Source organism: Candidozyma duobushaemuli, assembly GCF_002926085.2.
Source record: "Candidozyma duobushaemuli strain B09383 chromosome Unknown C_B09383, whole genome shotgun sequence".
In the NCBI taxonomy this organism is placed as follows: Eukaryota; Fungi; Ascomycota; class Pichiomycetes; order Serinales; family Metschnikowiaceae; genus Candidozyma; species Candidozyma duobushaemuli.
The window spans coordinates 812,310-838,810 of NW_020289897.1; the positions used below are offsets into that span (position 1 = coordinate 812,310).

The 26,501-nt window shown below is 46.5% G+C and overlaps 13 protein-coding genes across 13 annotated transcripts; 7 read left to right on the top strand and 6 right to left on the bottom strand. All coding sequences in view use genetic code 12, as the record gives it.

The window, feature by feature from the left end:
• Window positions 1-350: 350 nt before the first annotated feature.
• Window positions 351-2,474, top strand: ALR1 (Mg(2+) transporter; the record flags this gene model as incomplete). The annotated part of the gene is made up of 1 exon (XM_025481732.1): window positions 351-2,474. The coding sequence occupies one exon, from the start codon at window positions 351-353 to the stop codon at window positions 2,472-2,474; it is 2,124 nt and encodes a 707-aa protein (XP_025336350.1).
• A 155-nt stretch (window positions 2,475-2,629) lies between these two features.
• Window positions 2,630-4,309, bottom strand: CXQ87_003251 (uncharacterized protein; the record flags this gene model as incomplete). Its single annotated transcript, XM_025481733.1, has 1 exon — window positions 2,630-4,309. One exon carries the CDS (start codon window positions 4,307-4,309, stop codon window positions 2,630-2,632), a length of 1,680 nt encoding a protein of 559 aa, XP_025336351.1.
• A 116-nt stretch (window positions 4,310-4,425) lies between these two features.
• On the bottom strand, window positions 4,426-6,729 carry PEX8 (Pex8p; the record flags this gene model as incomplete). Its single annotated transcript, XM_025481734.1, has 1 exon — window positions 4,426-6,729. One exon carries the CDS (start codon window positions 6,727-6,729, stop codon window positions 4,426-4,428), a length of 2,304 nt encoding a protein of 767 aa, XP_025336352.1.
• Window positions 6,730-7,577: 848 nt separating this feature from the next.
• Window positions 7,578-10,016, top strand: CXQ87_003253 (uncharacterized protein; the record flags this gene model as incomplete). Its single annotated transcript, XM_025481735.1, has 1 exon — window positions 7,578-10,016. The coding sequence occupies one exon, from the start codon at window positions 7,578-7,580 to the stop codon at window positions 10,014-10,016; it is 2,439 nt and encodes an 812-aa protein (XP_025336353.1).
• A 58-nt stretch (window positions 10,017-10,074) lies between these two features.
• CXQ87_003254 (U1 snRNP complex subunit) lies at window positions 10,075-11,046 on the bottom strand (the record flags this gene model as incomplete). Its single annotated transcript, XM_025481736.1, has 1 exon — window positions 10,075-11,046. One exon carries the CDS (start codon window positions 11,044-11,046, stop codon window positions 10,075-10,077), a length of 972 nt encoding a protein of 323 aa, XP_025336354.1.
• A 620-nt stretch (window positions 11,047-11,666) lies between these two features.
• CXQ87_003255 (uncharacterized protein) lies at window positions 11,667-12,089 on the top strand (the record flags this gene model as incomplete). Its single annotated transcript, XM_025481737.1, has 1 exon — window positions 11,667-12,089. The coding sequence occupies one exon, from the start codon at window positions 11,667-11,669 to the stop codon at window positions 12,087-12,089; it is 423 nt and encodes a 140-aa protein (XP_025336355.1).
• An 876-nt stretch (window positions 12,090-12,965) lies between these two features.
• CXQ87_003256 (uncharacterized protein) lies at window positions 12,966-16,214 on the top strand (the record flags this gene model as incomplete). The annotated part of the gene is made up of 1 exon (XM_025481738.1): window positions 12,966-16,214. One exon carries the CDS (start codon window positions 12,966-12,968, stop codon window positions 16,212-16,214), a length of 3,249 nt encoding a protein of 1,082 aa, XP_025336356.1.
• A 106-nt stretch (window positions 16,215-16,320) lies between these two features.
• CXQ87_003257 (putative amidotransferase) lies at window positions 16,321-17,184 on the bottom strand (the record flags this gene model as incomplete). The annotated part of the gene is made up of 1 exon (XM_025481739.1): window positions 16,321-17,184. One exon carries the CDS (start codon window positions 17,182-17,184, stop codon window positions 16,321-16,323), a length of 864 nt encoding a protein of 287 aa, XP_025336357.1.
• Window positions 17,185-18,360: 1,176 nt separating this feature from the next.
• Window positions 18,361-19,308, top strand: URE2 (Ure2p; the record flags this gene model as incomplete). Its single annotated transcript, XM_025481740.1, has 1 exon — window positions 18,361-19,308. The coding sequence occupies one exon, from the start codon at window positions 18,361-18,363 to the stop codon at window positions 19,306-19,308; it is 948 nt and encodes a 315-aa protein (XP_025336358.1).
• A 564-nt stretch (window positions 19,309-19,872) lies between these two features.
• Window positions 19,873-20,883, top strand: CXQ87_003259 (zinc-binding dehydrogenase; the record flags this gene model as incomplete). Its single annotated transcript, XM_025481741.1, has 1 exon — window positions 19,873-20,883. One exon carries the CDS (start codon window positions 19,873-19,875, stop codon window positions 20,881-20,883), a length of 1,011 nt encoding a protein of 336 aa, XP_025336359.1.
• Window positions 20,884-20,924: 41 nt separating this feature from the next.
• CXQ87_003260 (uncharacterized protein) lies at window positions 20,925-24,125 on the bottom strand (the record flags this gene model as incomplete). The annotated part of the gene is made up of 2 exons (XM_025481742.1): window positions 20,925-24,009; window positions 24,055-24,125. The coding sequence occupies 2 exons, from the start codon at window positions 24,123-24,125 to the stop codon at window positions 20,925-20,927; spliced, it is 3,156 nt and encodes a 1,051-aa protein (XP_025336360.1).
• Window positions 24,126-24,355: 230 nt separating this feature from the next.
• HST2 (histone deacetylase) lies at window positions 24,356-25,363 on the top strand (the record flags this gene model as incomplete). Its single annotated transcript, XM_025481743.1, has 1 exon — window positions 24,356-25,363. One exon carries the CDS (start codon window positions 24,356-24,358, stop codon window positions 25,361-25,363), a length of 1,008 nt encoding a protein of 335 aa, XP_025336361.1.
• Window positions 25,364-25,496: 133 nt separating this feature from the next.
• CXQ87_003262 (25S rRNA (uracil2843-N3)-methyltransferase) lies at window positions 25,497-26,350 on the bottom strand (the record flags this gene model as incomplete). The annotated part of the gene is made up of 2 exons (XM_025481744.1): window positions 25,497-25,511; window positions 25,535-26,350. The coding sequence occupies 2 exons, from the start codon at window positions 26,348-26,350 to the stop codon at window positions 25,497-25,499; spliced, it is 831 nt and encodes a 276-aa protein (XP_025336362.1).
• Window positions 26,351-26,501: the final 151 nt, after the last annotated feature.

The window sequence follows — 26,501 nt, forward strand, 5'->3', positions numbered from 1 at the left end:
TGTCGAATAGTGAAAAGCTTATTTTCGGCAAAAGTCTAATTTTTTTTTTTTTTTTTTTTTTCAAGCATGTCGTCGGAGCAAAAGCCTTGCATGGCGTGTGATGAAAATGGTTGTCTTAATTTCTCTGCAGTGATTTTTCTCAGCGCGAAATAAAAGGGCATCGTGCTCCACCGTTTTCTCTCTCTTTTCTTCTTCACCCAAAGAAGGATAGACCCATTGGACTTCCATCTATGAAGACCCACCACGCATCGTTCTTTGCTCGCCTGTCCTCCCCAGACATGATCACAGCCCACTGGCGCTAAATTAGAAGAAAAAAGCAAGTGATCCAAAGTTAACCCTGCGCTCTTGCCATGTCCGACTCTGAAAGCTACAACTCCACCTCGGCCAACCAGGCCGTGCCCCAGCGCCCCGACCATGTCTTAAACGACCACAGACAACAACGGGAGAACTTGCCTCCTCCTGATGAGGAAGGCCCCGAGGCTGCGAGGCCTAGGAGGAATTTCGAGATTCCTCGAGTCCGCAGAAACACTCGTTCCCAGTCGGTCAGCGAGGCTCTTTCTGCCGAGGATGCTGCATATTTGATGAGACGGTCCAGCAGACATTCCCGCAGCTCCTTGGAGAGACAGGACCAATTGAATATTTTAGCTAGATACCGCACCAACGACACCTTTGGCTCTGACGCTAACGCTCCTCAGTTTCTGAGACGTGACCGCAGACCTTCCAAGGTTTCGATGGACAGCGATGCTGATTCCCACGCTTCCAGAACCTCTCAAGAGACAGAAGAGGACGTTTGTTTCCCTATGTTGCGGGAGCATGTTCGTGTGAATGGAATCGATTTTGATGAAATTGAGGAGTTCATCAAAGAAGAGAGAGAAAATGCTGAACAGCTCAGACAACAGGCCAACATGATTGCCCTGAACACTGGCTGGGACGCGCTGTCCTCTGGAAGATCTACGGGCAATGCACTCTCCGGTAGACCCTTGAGCAAGAATGCAGCCAAGTACACTCCCAAGCACATCTTGTCGAAGATCAGAACAAACAATGACCTGATCTCCCAAAAGGCTCCCTCCATCCAAGGAACCACTACTGACAAGGGGAGGCATGGCTCGGAGTCGTCCGACTCGGCTTTCTACGAGAAGAACACCCCTGATGACGAGTCCTACGTTGTCAAGTTTGGTGGTGCCAAGATCAATGAGGACGATGACGTCGCCTTGCCAGAGCGTTTCTCTTTCTTTCACTCTGACAACGAGGAAACCGTCCACTCCCCTGACATTCCGTCCTTGGTTGAGCCGGGACAGACTGTTCAGGATTTGTTCAAGAATGGAGATGGCACTTGGTGGTTGGATGTTACCTGTCCAACTGACGCTGAAGTGAAGACGTTGGCTAAGGCCTTTGGCATTCATCCTTTGACTGCGGAAGATATTAGAATGCAAGAGACCCGTGAGAAGGTCGAATTGTTCCGCAGCTACTACTTTGTGTGTTTCCATACTTTTGAGCCCGACAAGGAGTCTGAGGACTACTTGGAGCCTATCAATTTCTACATCGTTGTTTTCAAAGAGGGTGTCTTGACTTTCCATTTCGCTCCTGTTCCTCATCCAGCCAATGTTAGAAGAAGAGTCCGTCAGTTGAGAGAATATGTTGACGTGAACGCTGATTGGCTTTGTTACGCTATGATCGATGACATCACCGATGGTTTTGCGCCCGTCATCATGGGTATTGAGTATGAAGCCGATGCTATTGAAGACTCGGTTTTGACTGCCCGTGAGATGAACTTCAGCTCCATGTTGCGTAAAATTGGTGAAGCAAGAAGAAAGGTCATGACATTGATGAGACTTCTCTCGAATAAGGCAGATGTTATCAAGATGTTCGCCAAGAGATGTCAGGACGAGAATCCTTATGGCGCCCGTGCATACGAGGACTTCAGCCCACCTCCAAAGTCAGGCAGTGAATCTGCCAATCAATCTGACTTCAATCAGCAAAGGGGAAAGGTCGCACAACCACGAGCTGACATTGCATTATATTTGGGCGACATTCAAGATCACGTTCTCACAATGTACCAAAACTTAGGTGCTTATGAGAAGATTTTTAGCAGATCACACTCCAACTACTTGGCACAATTACAAGTCGAATCTTTCAACGCTAACTTGAGGGTCACAGAAATTTTGGGAGGTGTCACCTTGCTCGGTACCTTGATCTTGCCAATGAACTCGGTATTTTCTGCCTTCGGTATGAACGTTGAGGTGCCCGGACAGGAAGTTGCTGGACTTGCTTGGTTCTTCAGTATTATTGCAATTTCTTTCAGTGTTGTTGTTTGCTTGCTTTGTTTCGTTAGACTTTACTTGAAGTCTCGTGAGAGATCTATCATAAAACAAGAAGACGAGAAGAGATCTATCAGATCGTTGGGTATGAAAATCAAGTCTAGGTCCAGAGATGCGGCCAAGTCCATCATTAGTTTCCCCAAAGGTTACGATTAGGTGAAGCTTGCGAAATCTCTTGCCCAATGAATTTCAGTCTGTCCGTTCAAAATCTATTAGAAGTGATTACTCTATTGCTTTAGGTAAGTATTTGGTTGGGAATTTTGGTTTTTGTTGTAGTATAAGGTTTTATATAGATGCAAATTTGACGTTGTTCACTTCCTTGACTTCTTGCTCTTCTTGCGAGGTCTTTGCTCCTCCTCGGCTTCATTAGGAATCCAGATTTCACCTTCCTCCTCACCAGGCTGCCTGGCAGGTCCTTCCTTGTTCTTGAAAACATCTCTTCTCCATTGTTGTAGATGCTTCTTTTTTGCAAACTTTCTCTTGTCTTTCAAAGCGAGCTCCTTCGGCCTGTAAGGCGCAAACTTCTTGATACTGACAAACTGGTTCAAAGCCAGGTCGTCTGCTAAAAGAATTTCTCTCGTTGAAAGACCAAAAGCCTCAGGGGATACCTCTCTATATCTGAACTTGTTAGCTTCGTTTTCCTTGGAACGTCCTCTTTCTTCCTCAACTTCATCCCTGATTCTAAGCTTGTTGGCTTCGACGATCTTTTCAGCCTCCTCTCTGATATTATGCTTCAGCTTCTTGGCTTCCTTTTTCTCTTTCAATTTCTCCTTCTTCAGTTTTTTGCTAGGCTTCTCCACTTCAGCTTCCTCGCCTTCGGCCTCACCATCCTCTTCATCACCTTCAGCAGATTTGGAGGCATGGAATTCTGCCATGATCTCGTCGTCCTCATCCCACTCAGGCTTTGCGATCTCAGCGTCATAATACTGGGCATCGAAAACCTGGGCCATTTTGTCATCCCAGTCCGTATCGTCAAAATCATCATTCAATAACGAGTCACCAAAGACCTTCTCGATGACGTCGTTGCTGATGTCCTCACCAACAGCCTCCTTGATCTTATTAAGTCTGTCAACAACCTTGTTCAACTTCTCTGTCTTCTTCTTCTGCAAGGCTTTCTCAACTTCAGCATTCTGCTTCTCCTTCTCAGCATGCTTTCTCTCTCTTTCCTTCTTTCTTGCATTCGTCTTGGCTCTTCTCACAGTGGCCTGGTTACGAGCATACGAGACAATTTCTGCCGAGTTTGGATCCTCATAACGGAAGTTGTAAGCTCTCTCCAACTCGTCAACAGCATCGTCAAAGTCTTGTTCGTCCTCGTTGTCGATCTTGTCCAAGTCAATGACCTTGTCATTCTCAGTGGGCACCCATGCCTTTCTATCGAGGAAAGCACTCAAGAATTCCTGAGCACTTTTGCTAGGGTCAGGTAGCAGAGAAACAATATCTTTAGCGGTATCCAGCTTCTCCTTCTTCTTCATGAAACCATCGTCCTCGTCGTCATTCTCCTCTTCTCCGTCGAATGCATTCTTGATATCGTCAAGAAGCTGGTTTCTCTCTTCCCTTTCAGTAATAACAAAAGGCTTCTCACCGTCGACAGTTCCAAATTCATTTTCCTCATCATCATTCTTGTAGTCGCCCAGCAACAAAGTCTGACGGTGGTAGTCCTTCAAGTACAAGGGTTTGTCTTTGGACTTCTTCGAGACCGCAGTGTCGTTCTCGTGGAAGAATTTGGCCTCTGGATCCAAAAGCTTCTTAGGATCACTCTTCAATGCACTCAAAACGTTCTGAATGGAGCTCTCGACGTTCTCAGTCAACAATTCTCCATATTCGTCTTCTTCTTCAGATGAAGAGGAGTTATCTTCATCACTATCAACTTCAGGCTCTGTGACTTTTGGCTTCTTCTCGACAATCTCTTTTTGTTCCGAAGCTTGAGTTTTTTCTGCTTGAAGTGCTTCAGCCTCTCTGGCCTTTTTAGCAGCGGACTTCTTTCTAGCCATGGTTAGTATGAGATGCGATGAGGCCTCATCTCTCTATATGTCGCATTTATGTATGCACTCGAGCATCACCATCTCTACTACGCCAAAATACAACAAACTTCTAATACCTATTTAAATTAAAGTTTGACTTGTGAAAGCTTGACCGTGATATTTTGCTCCACAGCGCCCCTGGTCTCATACCACCATTCGTAGGCGATCTCGCACCTGTTGAGGTCAAGGTTCTCGCTGATCACCTTCCAGAGCCTCTCAGTCAAGAATGGCCTTTCTTCCTTTCCACTGGCCTTGATAAGCGCCCAAATGCGATCGAGCCATGGTACAAAAAGGCTGATTGGGAGGTATGGAATGATGTTGAGGAACGCCAAGATAATGGCCTCTCGCGAGGTTTCAGGCTCCAGTCTATTCTCGAAGTATTCCTGGCCAGAGGATCCTTGGGCCATCAAGCCAAGCTTAAGATTTGGGAGATCCTTTGGCTTTTTTCTCTTGTTTCTTTTCACAAGATCCTCTTTATCGCGGTCTTCTTTGCCAATTTGAGATAAGGTCGAAGAGGCATCAATCTCTGTTACAGGTTGAGCCGACGAGAACGTCTGGTTATTGGGTCTTCTGACAGGAAGGCCTGGACGAGTCAGCGAACATTTGTGATAAACAAACTCCAAAAACTCGTCAGCGGAATTCTTGTATTGAGCATCACGGGCATATCTGACGGGATTAGACAAGATTTTCTTTCCCAAAGTCTCGACTGCAACACTCAATTGGTTGGCGGAGAGTACTCGTGGGAATTGGTTCACCAATAGCTCAAAGTACTGCAACACTTTGCCGAGGTTCTTATCCGTATTCTCCATTGTCGAAAAGTACACCAAGAGTACTGAGTGGACAGCCTCAATGAAGCCGTGGTCCTCGATATTGGGCTGCCTGACAATTGAAAATGCCACCTCAAAAATGAAATTCACAAATTCAGGGTTCTTCTTGCTCAGTTGTTGGAGGTAGTTCTCCCAAAGACCACAGACATAGAGTGCTTTGCATCTAGCAACGTAGTCAGCATTGAGGGCATCAGGATGCAAATTGATTTCCTGATAGTTGCCAATCAAGTGCTTCGTGATATTCTCGAGTTCAAAAGGCCGGCCGTTGTGAAGGAGAATCTCAATTGATAAATAGTAAACGAAGTTGTAGCCATCAAAACCGCCTTGACCAACAGACATTAAGATGAAGTTAGTGTAGTAAAGGGATTGAGTAACCTGCAAGCAGATTTGATGGTACTCCCGTTCGATGTCACCCAAGATCTTTGACGATTTGAATAGCTGAGCGAAGAATCCGACATTATGATTCTTTGCCGCCAAAAACCTAGTCAATATACCTTGGAAAATGATCACCTCTGCGAACAAAAGACCCTTCATCAAGAACCAAAATGCCTGATAGAAGCTCTCATTCGCCGTGATACTAGGGTCATGGTTGAGTTTGCGGTTGCGTTGAACAAAGTGATTTAAGTCACGGTAGAACACCTTGATCTTCTCAGAGACCGTCAAGGTAAGTTCGAAAGCGGGCTGTGTGTGCGGGAGGTCAGCAAGAAGAGACTCCAAAAGGAATGAAAGTCTGTTGAGATGCTTGACGACCGGCTTTTGGCTGACGGAAGAAGCGATAACCTGCTCAGAGCCAGGATCTTTTGGGTCGATTTCACCAAACTTGGTGTAGATGTAGGCGGAATGAGTTCCTCTAGCGAATATAAGGTCAACCAAGCCATTTATAAGTAGTCCTGGATCAATACGTCCCACGTAGTCCTCAAGTCTCTCGTGCCTATGGTACTTCAATGCGAGACTTAGGAGGGATAAGTTGACGATATCAAGGGAGTTTACAGGCGAGATGGAGTAGCCGAAAGCACGCTTGAACAAGGCGTCCATGTCGTTGTCCCACTCGTTAAAGAACCACTTATACTGGAGCATGTTGACCGATGTGTATAAGTGATCTCTCACCTCGTTCGACAAGAGTATACCCGAGATGATGGGCAACACCTTCCAGGAATTCAGAGGCGGGTTGAATGCCACAAAGCTTTGGAGTTCCTTTCCAATCACCTCGTAAAATGTCTTGATCGGAAGCGTAGGCTGGGAGATCTTGAGCTTCTTGTCTGTGATCAACTTGAAAACCTCAATGATCAAGTAGTTCTCCTCAAACAGAGGCGGCTGAGCCGAGAAACAGACCTGATTACTCAAAAAACTGGAAAACACGAGTCTCAAGTTATGTTCATGCTTCACGAATGGCAAGTAATGGTACATGTACCCCAACACCTTTTGCACCGAGGTATCTGGGGTAGGGTGTCTGAGGGTGTGGATCAAATAGTCCAAGTCCAGAGGACCTTTGCCAACGGAGTCATACGTCTGCAGCACAAGTCCCGAGTCCACGTATTGCTTGTAGCTTGTTTTTGGTGGCATCAACAGAGGAGTAGTGAGTTGAAAGATCTGGGGCCGAGGTTTATGTGGTGCACAGAGGAAAGGCGGGGGTACAAGCTGGAGGCGAGAAGTTAGGGCGGATTTCGGAAGAGCTTCCGTGATTTCAGTGATATAAGAAAAGTGAGAGAATTGAATTGTTTCCGAATTTTGAGCGGGTAGATTTCATCATATGCATTCGAATCTTGAGTTCATGACTGAACTAATACGGCTTGTGAAAGAGTTTTCGCAACCAGTGCACATGGTATGTCCGTAGATAGTACTTGTCAGGGAACAGTATACCAAAACCGCTTATTGAAGCGATTCTTTGATTCAAAAAACGTTAGTTTTTCAACTTAAAGATATGTCACCTTATATTACTTTTGCGAGTGCCTGCTTCACTTGATTGGATAAGATGTCTTATAGGAGACAGGGTCCGAACCTATGTAGACCATGCTTCATTCGATAGCGGGGAATTAGCATGAGACTCGGGGTAGTAGAAGAGTAAGGCAGGAGATTTACCAGAAATAAACTGAATGTACGTGCTTTCTCGATATCTCGGAGAACGAGTGAAGTGTGCTTATTTTCACTTTTTAAACCCTCACAAAAGGCCCGAGATGGAAGGGAATGACTCCCTAAAGACTCTAGCCTAAATCAATTCGATTCGTCAATATTCTTCCACAAAGTCGAAGTGACATCATGTGTGCTATCGATGATACCAAATGTCGCAGCCAAATCTATCCAATGGCCCGCGACTTTTTCGACCTGCCTGAAGAAATCACATCATAAAATTTCTATGTACTGAGCCAACCACATAGATTTGTACATAGACGCGAGCTCTTTTAATTTCCTAAATGAAAAGAGAATTCCCTTTGGTACGCTCGTTCCATAACTTGGTTTGGAACTTGCGTCACTACCGACATCCGGCTCGAAGGCCCGCCTTCAGAGCTACCAGACACCCATTTTGCACGAATATCCAACTCCAAAATGCACTGTGCACTTTTTGGCTAAAAGAGACTTCGAAGGATTTTGGTTCAAGACTTGTCAGTGCTTTGGCAGAACCAGGTGCTTCCTGTAAGTCCCATCAGACCAAACAGATCTCCACAAGACTAACGAAGCTACATCCAGCTGCGCTATACACACCTTACGGGGTCCTGAAAAGGCACGAGGTGGAACAGCAAGAAAACGAGAAGGAAAGCATGAAGCTCAAGATGATCAGCTTGTTCCAGAAAGGCATGTTCAAGGAGATGAATGTGCTAATACAAGAGTACAGAAAGAAGGGCCTGACACTCCCGGCAGACGTCTTAGACGATATGGTGGAAAAGATCAGAAAAGATGCATATGGTATTGGTGAAGACCAGGACCCCATATACAAGGCGGATATCGAGACCCCTTGGTATATTGGAAAAAACAACCTCAAAGCGGCTGCTCAGTTTGGTGAAGTATATCCTCAGATACCGAAGTTCTATGAGGCATTTCAATCAATCAAGAACAAGAATCCGCACAATTGTTCTCTGAAGAGCCTCGAAAATGGCATCTGGCTATGTTACCACATGGATGATGCAGACACCCTTCAGCTGCTTCTCTATGCTTATTTGCGGAAGCCAGCTTACAACAGCATGACGCTCAGTTATGCTGTAAATTCATTCGTTGTGAGCTATGATGTCCAATTTGCAAAATCCCTCTTCCAGAGCATCCTTCAAATGGGCAAGCCTCTCGAAAGCCATCTTCTCTCTACAACAATGGCTAATCTCATCAAGGTGGGAGCGGTATTCGAGAACATCGATCAACTCTTTCAATTGTGGCTCAAGTCTTCAAACTGTTCGCCGCCTGACGTCACCACCACTGCCCTAGTGCTCAAGCACTATCTTAAGTTCGGTCTGGATGAAGAGGTTAATGGCTTATCAAAGGTTATCAATAAGCTAGGCTACAACAACCATTATCTTATCTCAATGGTGAAGACTCACTCAGAAATCCAGAGCAGGAACACCGACCAGAAGAAGCAGTTGAATCAAGAAGACATAAAACAGATTCTTCTGATTAGGAACTCTATCGCATACAACAGATCGGCGTTGTCTATCTACTACGAGTCAACTATTGCATTCCTCGCAAGGCACGCCCATACCAGCATGATTCACTTCATGGTTGAGGAGATGAAGAAGGATGGAATCGAGCCATCCAAATTTGCATACGATGTAATTATTCAACATTACATCTCAGAGAGAAAGTTCATGCCCCTTTATTCATTAGTGAGCAACTCTCTCGCCAACTCCACAGAGTTCAGGCCTCACTACGTCAAGTACTTATTCGATGCATTCGTCAGAGCATACCCATATCTGGGCGCAGATATGTATCATGGTTTGCATGCTTGGCTTCAAAAGCCAGAGAATACCCTAGATCTTGGTACCAAGAAACGCATTTTAATGGCATGTCGCATCGCTAAGGTGGAGTCCAACATTACTCCATATGCGCTTCAAAGAGATGACTTGAAAAATGATAGAAAGTACGACTCACCGGAATGGAGTTCCATCAAGCACACTTTGTTGAACAAACTCAAAGCGAAAGACAAGCAACAAGTCACCTTCAGAGTGAACAAAGGCTTCAGAGATGTTCTTCGCAAGGGCGTGAAGCCTGACTTCCATTTACTCGAAAACACATTGAGAAAGCTGAAGCACCACTACAGAATTGGCATCTTGGACAGTTTGAATCAAATGCGTATGACTTCGTGCAAGCCCAGGCTTCAGATTCTCCACGAAACCTTGAGCAATCCTACGCGTGAACAGCTTAAACAGTTTGTGAAGCGCATTGAGCCAGAATTAAACACGAGCGATAAAATCTTCCTTGCGAGACGCTTGATGAACAAGGGTGCGTTTGAGGAGGCCGGAAGGCTCCTAGACTCGGTCAACCATGAGGAGCTTGGAGACCAACGTGAGATGATCCTCCTCAATTTAAGACTCCGTAATGAAATTGGCCGCAACAACTTCAAACAGTGTGATCAAATCATTCTGGAATTCCCGTTGGACGAAATCACACTCAGCCCTTACATTCTCCAACAGTGTTGCTACATTGAGAAATCACTTATGAACAAGATAAAGGCTCTGGAAGCCAATGTCACCTCAAAACTTCATGAGATGAAGGATACTATGCAGCAAACGTTGAAGAATTTGAACGGTCTTATTGGCGACATCGAAGTCAGACTTAGCCTGGACAAGAAGGACCTTCGTGAGAAAGTGGTAGAAATGTTCCAGATGTTGGATGAATGGATCAAGAAAACAAACAGAGACGATCATTAACGAAATAGACAAGGCACAGCCTTTAATTAGCATTATATACATAAGACGCATCATTAATTTATCCGCGTCGTATCGAACGAATAGATCTCGAATCAGAGCCGGAGTCTCTGCTAGAAGCACCATCGCCGGGCTTCAGATATTTAGCGTATTTGTCCCTGATTGACTGAGGAGTTCTGCTAGCAGAAGTGGATGCTATGCTGCCATAAGCTGGTGCTGGGGCACCTGATGAAGGAGCGAATCTTTTGGCTGGACCACCAAGACGGTCCGATGGTGGCCTTTTGTTGAATTTGCCGTAGCTCAGAGACTGCGATTGTTGATAAGGATTGGACGAAAGATTTGTTCTTCTTCCAGAGGCTGCTGCCGAGGCATCTCTCGACAGCAGGGCAGTCAACAGTGAATAATGACGTCCACCAAGTCCACCACCAAGACGCCGAGGACGCCAGTTTCTGACAGTCCGGCCACGTTCCATGTCAACCAAGATTTTTCGAGGTTTGACCTCGGATGGCTGTTTTTCTAGGGGTAGTCCAGTGGGAGCTAACTCTTTAATACAGTTTTTGGCGTCCTGCTCACGTTCAAACACTATAAAGCCGTAGCCTCGTGAAAGACCAGTGTTTGTATCTCTTATCACACGAATTGACTCAATGCCGCCGAACTTGTTGAATAACTTGGATATGTCGAGCTCTGTTAGGGAATATAGAAGGCGTGCAATGAAGACGGTTCTGTAAGGGTCTTTGATGAACTCATTCTGCTCGAACAGCTCGGTGTCTTCCCAGGCTTCCAGCTGCCTTCTTTGTGATTCGTCATGAAGTTGCTTTTTGGATTTCTTCGGCTCTTCCTCCTTCGCTTGAGGTGGATGGTCAGCCTTGTACTTCTCGATCTCGTCTCTCCACAGTGAGATCGGCGTGATGGGTGTAGTCCTGCGTTTTTCTGGCGGATGATCGATAGGCTTCTTCCAAGGAAACGGTAGTCTAGGAGCGAAAAGCTTTTGGATTTTGCGGGGATACCTCTCGCTGTCTGTTTGCAACAGCATGGTGATGGACTCGGCTTGATGTTAGATGTGCGAAGTAGGCAGGACAGATGGCTAGGTTAGTGGAACGCTTTTCATAAAATCAAGGCAAAAGCTTTGTCTGAAGGAAGTGGTGCTTGAGTGAGAGAATGGTGAGTTTGGAATTTTTTTAATTACCTGGTTTTTCAGGGAAACGCTTACTGATGAGTGTATCACCGGGATGGCTGCGAAAAGGTCCATCCTAGGCACACTTGTATCACACAATGAATTGATTTGTGATTTTGGCATCATTTTGGCATCATTTTGGCATCATTTTGGCATGAACTTCTCGAATTGACTGTGAAAAAGCTGATAGCTCTACCTACACGATCAAAATGTGGACATTAAAGAAAAGCATGGTAAGTCCGATAAGTCCATGCGATAAATTTTCACACAAGCCACCCAGCCTTCCATATCCTCTTACCACGAAGAAGATCGAACATATGTAGACCTTTAAGTTTCATTCAAATCAAAGCTAATTTCAAACTCACCCCATCCCGATCCAACATTCACCGTCCCATTGTTCTTGCCTCTCTATGGCTCCGGACCTCAACCCTGCACACTTTTAGAACAAGTAGCTTCACCCTTCACAGATCCAACCAGCCATGTCTTCGGCCCAGGACCAGACCCAGGAACCCGAGCTCAACGAATTCCAGAAATACAACGCTGCAGTCGATTTTCTTACACTTCCTATGTTCAGCAGGGGCCAGCTCTCGCAGTACAACGGAGTAGACAAGCCAGAGCTCTACGTGGCGATTCGGGGCATGATCTTCGACGTAACACACAACCAAAAAAGCTACGGTCCAGGCAAAGCGTACAATCGCTTGGTAGGCCGAGACGCCAGTCGCCAATTGGGCACCAACAAGCTCCAGCTTGGTCCAAACGAGATGTTGAAGGATGAGCCCGAGAATACGTGGTACACGGGCGATTTGACCGAGAAGCAGAATGGTGTCGTTGACAAGTGGGGCGAGTTTTTCAAAAAGAGATACAAGATTGTTGGCATTGTGGTTGACCAGGACCTGAGGTGAGTTGGTTTAGTTGCTGGACCACCGCGGCTAAAGTATGGGTGGTACCTCGACAGCCAGCATCTGCCCCAGTCGGCCTGATTTCAGCAATTTTACTGATTGCAAGCACAAGCGGAAAGTTACAGCAATTTTGCTAATTGCAAGCATATTGCAAGCGGGAGTTACAGCAATGGCTTTGTGTAAAACTTACTGTCATAGTGCCTATCCAGTCACCGAAAATCCAGGGCCTGGGGCAGAGTCAAGGTCGGATCGGAGGCGCAGGTAGGTCCGAGGAACACAGGCGCGGGCCCAGAGTAGAGGCCAAATCCCCCTAGGCGAGCGAAACAAATGAGCCTCAGCAAATGCGAGGAATCGTACCAGCCCTGTTTCTCGCGCCAGAGAAGCTCGGCCAGGGAAAACCCGCGCGGTCCGGCAGCCCTGTCCACCGCCGCGTGTTCCTGGTTCCTGGGGGTGCGGGCGAATTTTTCCCTTTTCTATGCTGCATTGGTTTTTCGCAGCCAGGAATGTGGCCTTGTGGACGTTCGAGGCGCCCCGTTGACAGTGCAAGCTGGGCCGGCTGGGCGCAAACAAAGGCTTCCACAGGCCACCGCCGCTAGGCTTCGCGCTGTCACCACACAATGGCGATTCCAGGCCCCTTCTTGGCGACGAAGCTTGACATGAACTGGAGCCAGAAAATATTGTCAAAACAAAAAGACAATTAAAATGAGATAGTAATTGGTAGAGCTTCAAATATTTGTGGCTGCTGTGTCGGCCACCCGGAACAGGTTCCTGGCCAGCTCTACCCACCTGTAGCCCTGTGTCTCTAGTCCTACACCCTGCTGCGAAATAAGCCAAAATAAAAATTGCACCCAGCCGCTCTTCCTTGCTACAACCACACCCATGGAGGCGTCTACAAAAAAGGGTCAGCTCAGACTGCAGCTCCTAGCGGGCGAAAACGACATCAACACGCTAAGTGGGTTCGCTGCCTCCGGAAGACTGCAAGGTCAAAACATGCCTGCCCACCTCCCTACAACACAGGGCCCTTATGGCCACTACCAGCCCCAACAGAGCCTTTCAAACCACGATCTTATCACGCCGGTGAACCAGCGGGCCCAATTCGACAACGCGTCCCGCAAGGGCCTGATGGCGCTGTCGATGCTGATGGGCCGTTTTTTCAAAAAGAAAGAGGCCTTCTTTGACGACGATGCTGGTTACGACATAGGCGACGTCTCCGGAAACACCGTCACCTTCAACGATATCAAACACCTACGCGACAACAACTCCCGCTACAGCATTCTGTCCCGCACAGTAGACCTGACTCCGATCATCCCGGTGTTAAACGCCGGTGGGAAACAAGACTCCCAAAACAACATCCAGTACAGAAAGTACATGAACCACAAGAAGAAAATGGAGATGGCCCAGGGCGCCCGCGCCATGTCGCTAGCGGGCAACAACTCCATGACCCTGATGACCCCAGATGGCAGAGCCATGTCCATGGGCATGATGAGCGATCCGCGTACCATGTCTATGGGTGCTGCTCAGGGACCCATGGGCAGGCCCATGTACCCAAATCAGGGGCCTCGAGCCATGTCGATGCGTCCCGGTCCCGGTCCCAGGCCGCCTCCAGGCCGCCAGATGCCACCAAACATGCGGACAAACTCGCTCAACAGCAACGTCATGTTGAACCTGGCTCCTCAGGGCTTGCTGCCACACGCCATTCGCTCACAATCGCTAACTCAGGGTGGCAGACCTTTCCCATCCCCTCGTGGACCCGGTTCCAACGGTTACTATCAACCTGGTCCCTATGCTCACAACGGCCCCATGCCCCAGGGTATGCCTCAGGGCATGTACCAAGGTATGCCTCAAGGAATGGGTCCGCCCCATGGCATGCAACAAGGTCCACCAATGGGTCGCCCCATGGGACCCAACGCTCGTTATAATGGTATGTCTCCACACGCTGCTCAGTCTAACGAGTCTTTCATGAACGTTGTCAAAGAAGAGGATGAAAAGGAAGAAGCACTGGAGACATCACAATCGCTTGATCACCGCCTGGCTGAAGTCGACCTCAACAAACTTCCGGAGGACGAGGAAGATATTGTCTATAAGTTTGAGAACGATGCTACGAGCCCGCAGATTTCCAGAAAGTCTACCGTGAAGAAGTCCAACTCCATGCGTGTTCGCAAGCTAGATTTGTTCAAAAAAGAGACTCAAGGATCGCCCGAGACAGTGTTCGAGGACCGTGACTCCCTATCGTTTAACATGGACACAGCACGCGACCGTACCTCAAAGAAGCTGAACTTCGACCTTGATGACCACGAGGTGTCGGACTTCAACAGGCAAAGCGCCCAAAAGTTCCAGACTTTGGGCTCCTCTGCTTCAGAGCCTGATGTCTTCACCACTGCATCTGAGTTCTCCCCAATGAAAAATGCTGGTAAGACGGATTCTGAAAAGGTTGAAGATCCTTCAACCATCTCCCCGACTAACAATGCCGAAAGAGAGGCTGCAAACGATTCTGTCACTACAGAGGCAGTCACGCCGAACACCCAGAAACGCAAGGTTATTAAGATGAAAAGCTTGGTTGCCAACACTGCTTTCAACAACTTTCGCTCACCTTCGAGCAACTCTCAAGCCACATTCAGTCTGGAATCTAACTCAAAGGAGTCGTCAGATTTCGACCACCACGATAAGAACTATCCCAACTCCAGCAAAATATCTATTTATTCGCATGACTACTCCAAGGCTGACAAGGGTTTTTCACCTGAGGAAACCGCAAAAAGTGCCCACTTGGATGATGAAACAACATTTGATCAAAACTCACTCAATGAGGAGAAACCTACCGTGCCGCCAAAGCCAACAGACTCAGCTCCAGCATCATCCCCAACGAGAGTCGGCAGCGATGTGATTTTCGAGAACCAGTCTGGCGGTGAAAGCTACCACGCTCAATCTTCAGACTATGTCTCTTCCAATGACACTAGAAGCGAAGACGTTCTCGCTCGTTCAGGTTCATCCGGATTTTTGTCGAGGTCTGGTTCCGATATACACATGGAAAGGCATGCTCAACCAGGCTTAGCGGACGATCGCAGGGTACCTTCATCAGCAGACTCCGAAATCAAGGAGAAGAGAAAATCAAGAAACTCCTCCATTTCCAGCAAATCTAAGAACTTCATCAAGAGATTGTCAAGAAGTGGTTCGAAGTCCGTGGACAATGAGTCTATGCTGAAGCACAGAAGCGTGTCTTCCATCTCCTCCATCAAAGATGTGGCTCCTACTAAGAGACCACTTCACTTCACAAAGGAGGAGTTGGCCATCATGACATGTAACAATGATTTGCAGAATGAGTTGCAATTGGTGGCCAGTGAGCTTGCTGGTCTGATAAAGCGTGAGCTCGCTCTTGAAAATCAATTGAAATGGAGAGGTGGTGATCAAGAGCGCGATAATGAGTTGACGAATAAAGATTTGGAGTATGAATCTCGTGAGAAATCGAGGCAGATTGCCCTCTTGCAAGAAAAGTTGAACAGCGAAAGAAGACTTCGTTTCATCAGTGAGGAGCATGCAATCTTAGCTGAGCACGGGCAAACACCTAGTGCATTGAAGTTGGACTACGAGAAGAATGAGCTTTATAAGCAGTTGTTGGCTAAGAATGATCTCGTGAATCAATTGCAAGACAAGCTTGACGAGGCGCAGAGAAGTAAGAATGAGAGAGGTGACGACAACTTGTTGGAAAACTACAACGAGTTGTTGAGAAAGAACCATGAGCTTCAATCGCAGTTGAATAACCAAAGCAAAGCGGACCAGGCATCCAGTTGGTATTCCTCAGAAGACCTCAGCACCCGTCGTGAGTCACTTCTTGACAAGGACTCCGATAGAGCAGAAATCATGTCTTTGAGGACTCAAAGAGATGAACTCAGGGAAATGATCACGAAGCTTACCTCATCACAGAATGTCGAACTCAAAATTGCCAACGATAAAATCAAAACGCTTGAGTTCAAGCTCGAAAAACTTAGTCTCATCAACGACAAGTTGAGTCGCCGCGAGAGAAGCGATCTGACTACGAAGGAAATTAATGGTCACAAGTTCTCTAGTGGCCAGGGGGGAAAATTACAGGGATTGTCAATCGTTACACCAAAACGTAATCTCTTTGATGAATAGACGTACTGGAATGTACCGGAATGAATATTGATGTCTTTATTGGAAAATAGAGGCAAACGACGGATAAATCACATGTAGGTTTCTATAAAGTAGGTAAGGAACGTAATCAGCTGTGAGTTTCCAAGAATTTGAGGATCACATTGGCGACAACAGTACCGTGATTGATCAAATTATTGGTCTTATAGCTCAGGCGGTCGAAGGTCGCCTTGTCAATCTTCCCAATTTCGTGGGTAAGCTGCAAGAGTTTCAAAGTTTCAGGAGTGGAGAACTCAGGGTGACCTTGAAACGTGAGAATCTTGACCGGACCTGACTCCGTCACAAGACCCTGGATGGAGCATTTGTTCGTGCTGCCAATCGACTGAAAGTTGGTCTGGGACAACAACGAGTTTGAAGTGGAAGTGGGAGGCAAGCCGTAAACAACATCTCTGTGGAACTCAACCAAATTGATGTGATCGAGCACGTTACCATCTTCCGTCTCCAAGGTGTCCGCAAAGGGCGACTTTTCCACAGAAAGAATGCTTTTGTTCAAGGCGATGGTGGTGATGCCACACTCCCAGCCATTCTCAGTCGTGTTTCTGTTGACCTTGCAGCCCAAGTTTTTAGCCAAAATTTGGTGGCCAAAGCAAAGGCCGACCATAGGGAACCCTGGGCGGTTGGCGATGATCGACTTAAGGAACTTATCTGTCAGTTGAATCCAAGGGTTCTCGTTATTAAAGGAGTCTGAGCGTGACCCAGATAACACTAAACCCTTGATCAGGCCCTGGTCAATGCCGTCCAGTAGGTCGGAGAAGTTCAGATCAGTCACGGTTTGTTGCAGTGGGTCGGCGAGGTCATAGGCAATCTGGTACTTCTTGAGCGGAACTTTAGATGCCTTGAGGAGCTCTACCGCGTTATCGCCAAAGTCACCAAACTCGTCCGTGATGGACTCGATTGGAGTATCCAACACAAGCACAGCAATGTGCGGTTCCATTAATTAAGGTGTGTGCTTAGATTAGGGACGAGGATCGGTTACCACTTGGGATAGTGCGTTTGGGATGTGATACGGGAGTGCAAATGTTTTGTTTTTGTCCTGCAGGGCCACGATTCATATTTCGTCAACACCATAGGAATGCTAGAAAATAATGGTAGGGTGAAATTTGTCAAAAAAGACACAAACAAAATTGATTACAAGAATAGTTTAATCAAATTCACGAAATTCTGAAATCATTTGTTTCCGATGATTTCTGTTTTGTTGGGTGCGATGATACAATTTCCGAGAGTATGGCTGCGAAAGCGATGCAGACAATGGCATAAGTGGAAAACAGGGGCAGGGGGTTTCGTGGGGCCAATGGCGACTTCTTAGCTTGTGAAATATGTGTGTTGGTCTTCTGATAATAAAGATTTTTGCAGATGTTTCGTATAATATTCCTTAATTTGATTTTTTATCTGCGGTTTTTGAAACACATTCAAAAATGATCCTTGATAGTGTGGAGTGGCTGCGAAATGCGGTTGCACCGACTTACGTCATAACTACAAATAAGCGAGTGATGAAAATCTGTGCTTTTTTCAGACATGAGCAGGCTACAATTCATAGCATTTAACAAATTGGCAATATCTAGAGATCGATTGGTCAAATCTGTGGATTTCTTAAGAAGCCACAGCCACACCGTTCGGCTGTGAGTCAGAAGAATTGCTTGCTCGTTTAGTTCCCATCATCAAATGGATAACACAAAGGCTGCAAAATACTCTCGTAGCTTCTCGAAGTAAAACTGGTACGAATTGCGTCGCTTACACAAAAAACATGCCCTGTGAGTACTGTGTGAGTCTCAATCAGAAGCCCTGTCTCACGGCTGCCACACTACAACAAAGGTGATTCTGCAGATTCCGAGACCTGAAAACCAAAAACTTCGTTCCATTTGGAAGAAGGATACTTGATTCAATTTCGAAAAATCAACACTGAAAATAGGGCCCCCTATCTCACCCCCAGCATTTATCGTTAGTCCGCCCAGCGCGGTTTTCCTTCTCACCTCTGGTGCACCAGCCTAACGTTGAACAACCCAAGTCAATACAAACAGTTAAGCTATACACCCCTGGAGCGTCGGGTACTCGAGTTTTCTACAGATCCCAGTGAGCTCTACCTTTGACTTGTAAACTCACAACAACCGGCATGGACGGTAATCAGGAAGAAATGCAGCATAATCAAGGCGCCGGTAACGGCGGCACCATTTCACACTTGAGCGCCGGCTTGAAGCTGGTATCGCTCTCAGACCAGCAGCAGAATGCTGTAAACCTCAATTTATTACAGCAGCAGCTCCATAACGAGGCTGCAAATAACCAGGCGACCCAGTCGAGAATCAGCCAGTTCTTCGCCAACCAGCCCTCCGAAGGCTACACATTATTCTCCCACAGATCAGCACCAAACGGTTTCAAGGTGGCCATAATATTACTGGAGCTTAATTCGCCCTTCAACACGATCTTCTTGGACTTCAACCTGGGAGAGCAAAGAGCGCCCGAGTTCGTGTCTATAAATCCCAACGCCCGTGTGCCTGCTCTCATCGACCACAACAACGAAAATACATCCATCTGGGAGCTGGGCGCCATCATTCTTTACTTGGTATCCAAATACTTGAAGGACAATGGCGAGTGTCTGCTCTGGTCGGACAATCTCATTGAACAGTCACAGATTGCCCTGTGGTTGTTTTTCCAGACGTCGGGCCATGCTCCCATGATCGGCCAGGCGTTGCACTTCAGATACTTCCACTCTTGTCCGGTGCCCTCTGCCGTGGAACGGTACACCGACGAGGTGAGGAGAGTTTACGGAGTCATTGAGATGGCCTTGGCAGAAAGAAGAGAGGCGCTTATCATGGACTTGGATAGAGAAAACGCTGCCGCATACTCTGCGGGCACTACGCCTTTGAGTCTGTCGAGATATTTCGATTACCCAGTCTGGCTTGTGGGCGACCGTGCTACAGTGGCAGACTTGTCCTTTGTGCCATGGAACAATGTTGTCGACCGGATTGGCATCAACCTTAAGGTAGAGTTCCCCGAGGTGTACAAGTGGACAAAGTACATGATGAGGCGACCAGCCGTTATCCGTGCGTTGCGTGGAGACTAGAGAAAAAGGGCTTGCTCGTATGAGTCTCGAGGCAAGCGCTGCACACGACGACCCGATACGAAGCTACGGTAATAATCTATATCTTAAGTATGACATCTGGTGCATGTAGGCTGGTGCCGACGCTATGCCGAGGCCGGCGGAATCGGCTAAATTTCCGTTCTCAATGACTGTAGTGTGGAGTGATTAGGGTAAGGTGATACTGCGGCTCCGTATCGAGTGAGGCTAACTGTGGGGGAACGTATCCACCAATACGAATATGTTCCCAGTTAAGCATTTAAGTTGAACTTTTCGGCTATTCATGTGGCGCCATGTAGTTCAATTATGCGTCTGAAATCCCCCTGCCATCCTTTGTTGTATGTGTTGTAGGAGGCTCTTGCATGATGGCTGAAAACAGACTGGTGCAATGCTGACCGGATCTGGCCATATGAATTGAGGGGCCCATGGGGCAATTGCCAATAGTGTCATGGCAGCGAGAACGCCATTATATATTCAGAGATCCAGCCAGCCTTGGGGCCAACTATGAACATTTGCAAACAGTCAGCCAAAAGAATCCTAGCAAGAACCATGGCGACAATACCAAAAACACAGTACGGATTTAAATTTGACAAGTCTCTCAACAACATTCGCTTGGTTGAGAACTTGCCCGTTGAGCAGCCATCCAGTAACCAGGTGTTGCTTAAAATCGAGGCTGCTGGACTCTGTCACACTGACTTACACCTTTTGGACGGATTTGACGCTGGCGACAATTACGTCATGGGCCATGAGATCTTTGGTCTGGTGGCTTCAAAAGGTGAAGATGTCAAACACTTGGAATTAGGCGATCGTGTGGCTGCCTTTGGGCCCAATTCGTGTGGAGTATGCTCAATGTGTCGCCAAGGTTACGACAACGACTGTCTTAAAACCGAGTGGCTCGGACTTGGTAACGATGGTGGATACCAGCAGTATTTGTTGGTAAAACACCCTCGTAATTTGATCAAGGTACCTCAGGAAGTGTCTGATCCTGCTGTTGCTGCTGTTATCACCGATGCCATGTTGACCCCCTACCACGCCATTAAAATGGCTAATTTGAACCCAGCCAAAAAAGCACTTTTCATTGGCGCTGGTGGCTTGGGCTCGACTGGTGTGCAAATCGCCAAATTGTTTGGTGCTCATGTCACCGTGCTTGACACCAAGAAGAGTGCTCTTGAATTGGCGAAACAATTTGGTGCTGACGAGGTTTTCACTGAACTTCCAGCGACTATAGAACAAGGTACTTACGATGTGTGTCTTGATTTCGTGGCCGTCCAAAAAACGTTTGACATTTGTCAAAAGTATATAAAATCACACGGCACTATCATTCCTGTGGGTTTGGGTGCCACCCATTTGTCGTTTGACTTGGGAGATTTGGCTTTGCGGGAGATTCGTGTGTTGGGATCCTTCTGGGGTACTAGCAACGACATTACCGAGTGCTACGATTTGGTAAAACAGGGTAAGATCCACCCCAAGGTCACCTCCTTCCCATTGAAGGAGCTCCCCGAGTGCATTGAAAAGCTTAAGAAGGGTGATGTTAGTGGAAGAATGGTGCTTATTCCATGATATGTACGCTTTATATAGGGTATTAACAAGCTTTATGCAATTTATTTCTTCTTTCCTCCTTTCTTCGATGCACCCTTGCCGCTGGCTTTGCCTCCTTTTCCACCCTTCTCATTACCAGAGCTACCAGGCAACATGAGTTTCACCTTTCCCACTGTGAACACACCCAGAATGTCATTAGACTTGGCACCCCTGATCAACTCGTGTTCCACGGGCCAATCGACCTCTGGGTCTTCTTTTGTAGAGTCCACCTTCCTGCTTGAGAAATACAGAATGGCATCTGTCACAGACTTACCCTTCTTACCGAAGCCAGGCTGGATCTTAACCTTGTATTTGAACTTTGCAAGGGCAGACCATGGTGCAAAAACAGGCACATATGCTCCAATCTCATCACTATTGGCTGGTCTAGGCAAGAGAGAGTCAAGCTGCTCGAGGTAGTTACCATCGACGCCCTCTTCGTCGTCCGAAAGATACTTCTTAAGCTGTCTGGCTTCTTTGGCCCTGGAGCGCTCAGCACTCTTATCAGCATATTTGTTCCTCTCATTTTCTTCTCTGCGTTTTGCCTCCTCTTCTTGCTGCTTCTCCCGTTGCTGGATCTGCTTGAGAGTTCCAAGTGCTTCCATTCTCATTAACTTTTCCTCCTCGTCTTGATCCGCATACTTGGCATTAATCTTCTTCATCTTTCCCTTCTTACCACGCACATTCGTTTTTTGAAGATTAAGTCTAGCAGATTCCACGTCGTTGTCGTCAACACTGGATTGAGTGACAGAATGCTCGCTTGGAGAGGGGGCACCTCTGTCCTCAGTATTCTCTTCTTCCCGTGGCTCCTCAACAGTCTTAGCTTCCTTCTCCTTTTCGGCAAAAATTGCATCAAGATTCAAGTTTTCGAGATCCTTCTTTTTGTTGCTGACTTCAGCCTGCAAGCCATGCTCTTCTTGCTTCAGCACCCTGGCAGTCGTGTATCTTTTACTGGTCTCCTCATCAACAAGCCAATAAAGACCGAAACCCATAACCAATTGGGCTGGTGGCATGTAGTCTTTCTTGCCCTTTATGTTAAGGCGACCGGGGCCTAACAATGTACCATCAACATCTCTTTTAGAAATTCCCTCACCAGAAACCCACCATGCGGACGAGCTGGATTTACCATTCCAAGCAGCAGAGGTGGACAATGCAAAGATACCGGCTTGGAACAATGCAGATGGCGAGATTGGCTTGCCCTTGTAAGGGTTCTTGATGAAGACCTTGAGGGACCCTTCGACATCAGAGGACACATATATGTCATTGTCGCTAAAATGCCTATAGTAGATCATGTCGGTCTGCAAATCATCTCTACCAGCCAAACACAAGTAACCCTCACTGGTAACAAACCAAAAGAACTTTTCGAACCAAAACTTTGGGCGAATGGCCTTAAGTTCATCCGTCTCTTTCTTGAGGTTCTTGGCCAAATCCTTCTGGATTTTCTTCTCTGCGTTCTTCAACGCAATCTGGGTGTTTTGTTCGACCTTCGTTTGCTTCGAGTCGGCCGTCTTCTTAGAGTCGAAATAGATACGGGCATTAGCGAAAGCTGACAAACTGAGATCAATGTCAACATTGATCGTGGGAATTGTTGGCTTGGACTTTGCCTTTGGCACTTTCTTCTTCCTCGAGGGCTGTGACTCCTCAAATTCAGAGTCGGAATCTGAATCGGAATCGGACTCAGATTCGGACTCAGAATCAGAATCCAGATCGCTTGACTCCGCTTCACTTTCTGAACTGTCATCAGAATCGGAGTCCGAGGCCTCGTTGGAATCTTCTGATTCATTTTCAGGAATATTATCAGGATCAGGCAACGCCAACTTAATCTTACCGTCCTTGAGATTGAGAGGAAGTTTGATAGTATTAGCAGCCTTGTTTCCTCTTGATTGCTCCATCTTGGTAAGTTTTTCAATAATCTCCCAATCAGTCTGCTTGTTGAGCAATTCCTGGATTGACAGCTTACATTCTTTCACCAAGTCGGCATGATAGATGATGGTATTTCCCTTCTTCTCGTTGCTCTCAGACTGTAATTGTAACAGCTCAATCTGTCTATTCCTCTCATTCTTTGCAGTATCGAGTCTCTTCTGCGCATGTTGCTTCTGCTGCTCGATTCTCAATGCATACTTCGTGGACTCAAGGGTAGTGAAAAACTTGTCAAGAGTCTTGTTATATCCCTCAACCTCCAGGAACTTGAACTGACTTTCGTTGGCTTTGAAGGGCAAAAATGGGTGGAACTCCTCGAAAACAAATTCCAAAGAATCGGGGTTGCTTGGGTCATGCAAATGGTTTTTCTTCTCCACAATGACACCACGAATTTTCTCATTTTCAATATTACCGAGAAGATCAACGTATCGATCTTCAGTAAGATTGAGGGCTTTTACCACCAAATTCAATTGTTCTTCATCCTGAACGACATCAAGACAGCTCTTAGTAGCAGGAACCTCGACCTCGGCAAGACCCTTTAAAATAAGATCACTAGAAAGGTGACTGGCATTGACAAATGCGAGCTTGTGAATTGAAAACACCTTCTTCTTCTTCTCGGAGGTATTTTTCAAAAGCTTCTCCTTATGGGTAGCAGCCCAATCCTTGACATTGTCTCTAGTAAACGTCGTCTTCTCATATGCAGCAGGCTTGTCGTCAAAAAGGCTTCTGTCGAACATGTTGTAGCTTTCATTAACAGCGTACTTATCGTTGCCAGCCTCAGTGTTAGTCACAAGTCTCTGAAGGGATAAGATCTTCATGTCGTGGTCCAATAACAACATATTACCAGCACTGAAGAACTCAAGCACAAGATAGAATTGACCATCAGAGAACTCAAAGACAAGCACCCTGTCATTCCTGAGTTGCTTCAAGTTCGAAAGCCTCCTACTCTTCAAATGCTTTCTCAACTTAGTGACGAAATTGGATGGTGCTGGAGCAATTGGTCTCTCAAAATCGGACAAATGGAGCTTATTTCCACAATCAAGAACGAGACTTCTCTTTGAATCAGGCAAACCAAACTTCAAGATGTACTGTCTAGACGAGTTGGCTACATTGTAGATATTTTGCAACCTGTAGTTCAAGAGTGTTTCTCGCAATTCACCCGTTAGGATCTGGAGATCCAATGATGTGATTCTTTGCTAAACGTTAGTTAAGATTCATGTTTCAAAGTAATTGTACATACCTTCATTGCTGAAAGACAAGTCTAGTACGAAATTTGGAGCACAGCAAGACTTTCGAAGGCCACACATTGTATGCATGAAAACACTGCTACAGGTGATCTATCTCTAGATCTTGCCATATGGTTTTTCAGGAAGAAAATAAATATCAAGTCATTATTCAATTCAAGTTCCAACGCATCAAAAGATGCTAGTCAACCTTCCACTCTAGTTGTCCTTATCCATGCTTTCGGACTTTGCTGATTCCTGTGCAGACACATAAGAGCTTGGGCTTATCGGAGAAAGAGGAAATACCACTATCCATGTTTTTCTCGTCCCCTACACCCGAGAAGAAGCTAGCGCCGCTTATTGAGGCTATTCAGCAAAAGAAAAAGAAAGTAACATTCTTTTTGGGCGCTGGAATCTCGACTTCATGTGGTATTCCCGACTTTAGAAGCCCCAAGACCGGCTTATACTCGAATCTCCAGAAGCTAGATCTTCCTTACCCCGAGGCAGTTTTTGATATTGATTATTTTAGAGAAAGCCCAAAGGCATTCTATACTTTGTGCGATGAGCTTTACCCAGGTAAGTTCGTGCCCTCTAAGTTTCACTATCTTGTGAGGCTCTTTCAAGATAAGCAGCTTTTGAAGAGAGTTTACACTCAAAACATTGATACGTTGGAGAGAATTGCTGGAATCGAGGATAAGTTCATGGTTGAGGCACACGGATCATTTGCAAGCAACCACTGCATCGACTGTAAAGAGGAGATGTCAAGTGAGACATTGAAGAAGCTCATTTTTGATAAATCCAAGAATGAGGGTATCCCACTTTGCCAAAAGTGCAAGGGATACATCAAGCCAGACATAACGTTCTTTGGTGAAGGCCTTCCTGAAAGATTCTTCTATTCATGGCGTGACGACGCTGATGAAGTGGAGGTGGCTATAGTGGCCGGTACCTCATTGACTGTGATGCCATTCGCCAATTTGCCCAGCGAATGTGGCAAAAAGACATTGCGTGCCTTAATTAACAAAGAAGTCGTTGGTGACTTCAAGTACGCTAAGCGCAAGAACGACATAGTCTTACAGGACGATTGTGACTCGGCAGCCGAACTCCTTGCCGACCTCTTAGGTTGGAGGGACGAACTAGATGAACTTCACGAGAAAGCTAAGTCTGAAGTTTCTGAGAAGACACCCGAGACAGCTGAAGAAAAGGCTCATGAAGTCGCCGAGGAGATTGCGAAGGAAGAAGCTACAAAGCCCGATGTCACCAAATCGGACAAAGATGCTGATACGGAGGCGGTCGAGAAAAAATTGGGCAAATTGTCACTCTAAACGGAGCGTTTACTTCTTTCTATATAAGCGGAAGAAGAACCGCATATTCTCTAACTTGATGGGATACTCCACCTCACTCGTGTTGATTCTGTACCAGCAGCTTTCATTTTGCTCAACAATTTCCCAGGCACCATCATCCTGCCCAGGCCTGCCGGCTAAGATGGTGTCCACAAGAAATTGAACAGGAAACTTTTTGGATCCCACAGTGATGTGTGAGTAAGATCCCGCACTCTCGGCAATGAGGAGCAAGGCACCTTTATGACAATTAGAGCTCAATGAATGCAAGAATTTGATGGTTTCGGTCTTCTTTTCACAAAAGAGCTCGTTGGTGGTGAAAAGAAGTGTGACAAAGTCCAACTCAGGAAGGCGAAGAGATGCCGCCTCTTGTGTAAGAACGTCACCGTGGACAAAGTTGCTGCTAAGCTTCTCGTGGTTGTAAAACCATTGGGATTGCATGTGTGTAGTCAAGTTCTTGACCACTCTTGACCAGTCGGCAATATCAATGACGTCTAGATGCAAGTTGGAAGGCGTATCGGCATTGGGCCGCTTTAAACAGGCAAACACTGACCCCAAAGCAACCAATTCCGATGCGGCGCCTCCTCCAATACATAATGCTTTAGTTTCCTTGTTTGGGTCAGCAAGGAGATTTCGAAGGGGCTCGAGAGATGAGAAGAGGGATGCGTATGCCAAAGCCCTAGCTGGCGACCATCTGGCTACATAGGCAAACCTCTTATCATCACAGTCAAATGCAGCAAGGTAGTCACGGTTGTAAAGGTCACTTTTGACTCGTTGAATATTTTCTTGAAGATCATCTGCAGCTAGGACATATTTGAAGTTCTCTAAAAAGAGATCTAGAACTTTAGCAGGGTGTAATGCAAAATCAGAAGCGAACGGAAGGTTAGCACTCGAAGATGGTTTTTCTGAATCAGGCGATTTTGAACCTTTGGCTTCCGCTTTGGCAGCGTAATTGGCCCGTCTTCTATTCATGGTTGCAATTAGGGCTCAGTACTGAATAATGCGATGAGGATGGGCCGTCCTGCCTCGCGACTATAAAAAGCGCTCATCTCGCTCACTTAGATTTTTTTTTTCTCTATCTCAACACCAACCTGTGTTAGGGGAAAAGCCCAGCGCCGTGTTG